Below are 2,102 nucleotides of genomic sequence, written 5' to 3'. Positions count from 1 at the left end.
GCAAGCGGCAGTGCCTGGATTGTCGCTTCTACACCTGCAAGAACTGCAGCCGCTACAACAAGAAGGACCAAGGCTGGGTCTGCGATCCCTGCCGCCTTTCCAGGTACTGCTCCTGCGACAGAGGGCGAGGCGATGAGCCTCGGGGCTGAGGCTCAAGAATAGTCGCCCAAACTCAGCATCCCTTTATGCTGGTTAGAAAACAGGCTGTGTTTTTGCTTAAGAGATGGTTTCTGGGTGAAGGTCTGGTCACCGTGAGTGTGGCTAGACTGGCTCACCTGTATCTGCATCCTCTCTTTGGGCAGGATCGTGAAGATTGGTTCCCTGGAGTGGTACTACGAACACGTGCGATCCCGTTTCAAGCGATTTGGAAGTGCCAAAGTGCTGCAGTCCCTCTACGGCAGGCTGCAGCCCGGGCAGGGGGTGAACTCCGCCTTTCTAGGTGAGGAGGAACGCGCAGATTTCTCCTGCTCCGGCCGTGCACCGTGCTGGGATGCACCAAGGGAGGAACGTCAGCACTGATGCTGCTCTGAGTGTGGTTTCCAAACCATTCAAAACATCTTGGGGAGCAAGCAGAGGTTCGGAGTTGTGCATTCGTACTGAGCGCAGCAGGGCAGATGTTCTTAGTGGATTATTTTTTTTTTTCCCCCACCTCTGTTAAGGTTTCGGTTTTTACCACAGACTTGAGAATATCTCGTGCTTGGTTTTAAGTCTCGTGTCCTGCAGTTTTAAGAGTTGCAGCTCTTGTTTTTCTTTCTTTTAGCTCTTTTTGTCACAAGGGAGAGCTTGTGAAATTAACCCAAGTTTAACCCGCAGGTCCGAAACATCCAGCTGGCTGGATAAAGCCAGCGCTTGTTTTTTTTTCCCATGATCTAATGATTTTTACGGCCGATCTGATGATGCTCTGGCACTGACAAAACTGTATGAAAATAAGCTGTCACCACAGCTATTTTCTTCAGAGCTTTATGGATCTTCAGTATTTCTGATATTGGTCCGATAGTGCATTAAACCTATGCTGAAAGGGGTTGTTAACACAGTGTTATTTACTGGTTGGCTCCTAGTCACCATTCATACAGCTCCCGCGCTGCTTTGCCTGTTGCCTTTGGAAACGAGTGGGGATTTTATTCCCATCTTGAGGAGCTGCAGAGAAGTTTGCACAAATACCATAGACGTGAGTCGATTCAACTGGTCCAATCATTCTTTTATCCAGACCGCTCATGGCAGAAATATCGAAAAGAGCGTGGAGAGGAGTCTGAAAATGCATCAGACCACACAGAAAGGACAATCAGAAAACCAAACCAAGCACGAGGATAAGAGTGCTTTGGGCGGCTTTAAATTGAGATTCCGTTGTCTTTTTCAAAAACAAATGATTTTTGTTGTTACTACTTCGTTAACACCAGTGAATTGGCTTGACCCTGGAGCAAGCAAGAATCTTCTCCTGGGACGTCTCTGTGGTTGCAGGAGGTAGGGCAGGATGATGTGAGACCATTGCATTTTGCGTGGCCATCTGGTCTTGGCTGTGCCTTCCCCTGCACTCCCAGGCATGTTACATCAGGACTGTGGCAGTGGTGGCAACAAGCTCTTTGACTTTTAAAAGACAAATCGTGTCTCCAAGTGGCTGGTTTTGGTTTTGTTATTTTTTTCTCTCTAAAGAGCCTTTTTGATGATTGTGCTTTGTGATGGCTGGAGAATGAGAAGTCCAGTTAACCATAGCTCCGAGGCTTGTTCTCTGCGTGGTACCTGGAGAAAATGTGCTTGTTTATTTTTCCCACCGTTTTTCTTTTCATTTAGGTCTTCATGACAGAGTTTACAGCCTGCCAGACATTAACAGTAAGTAAAAAAAAAAAAAGAGAATTGCAGCATGTGGTTTGCAGTTCAAGAGAGGTTTCCAATGTCTCTTTCCGTTCGCACCCTCTGGTTATGGCCGCTCCAGCGCGGTTTGGTGTGGCTGGCCCAGAGAGGACATCTCTCCGTGGAGGTGGAGGCGGACCGTAACGCTCATCTCTCGCACTGCAGTACACCTGAGGTCTCCAAGGGTAGACTTGGATACAACAGGGCTTTTAGTTACATGCCAAACTTGAAGCTTGCCAAGTAATCATCATCTC

The 2,102-nt window shown here is 47.9% G+C and overlaps 1 protein-coding gene across 1 annotated transcript in view; it reads left to right on the top strand.

The window, feature by feature from the left end:
- LOC104165539 (melanophilin-like) overlaps positions 1–1,827 on the top strand; it is a gene marked incomplete at its 3' end in the record, with an annotated part of 6,361 nt that extends 4,534 nt beyond the window's left edge. The window contains exons 2-4 of the mRNA XM_009705192.1: positions 1–103; positions 303–439; positions 1,789–1,827. The exon at positions 1–103 is cut by the window's left edge and continues 113 nt beyond it. Of these exons, the coding sequence (XP_009703494.1) occupies positions 1–103; positions 303–439; positions 1,789–1,827 (279 nt within the window). The remainder of the gene's footprint in view (positions 104–302; positions 440–1,788) is intronic.
- Positions 1,828–2,102: the final 275 nt, after the last annotated feature.

This window comes from Cariama cristata, unplaced genomic scaffold, assembly GCF_000690535.1.
Source record: "Cariama cristata isolate BGI_N322 unplaced genomic scaffold, ASM69053v1 scaffold6130, whole genome shotgun sequence".
NCBI classification, from domain to species: Eukaryota; Metazoa; Chordata; class Aves; order Cariamiformes; family Cariamidae; genus Cariama; species Cariama cristata.
The sequence above is the reverse complement of the archived record's forward strand: the minus strand, read 5'-3'. Positions and strand labels throughout refer to the sequence as shown.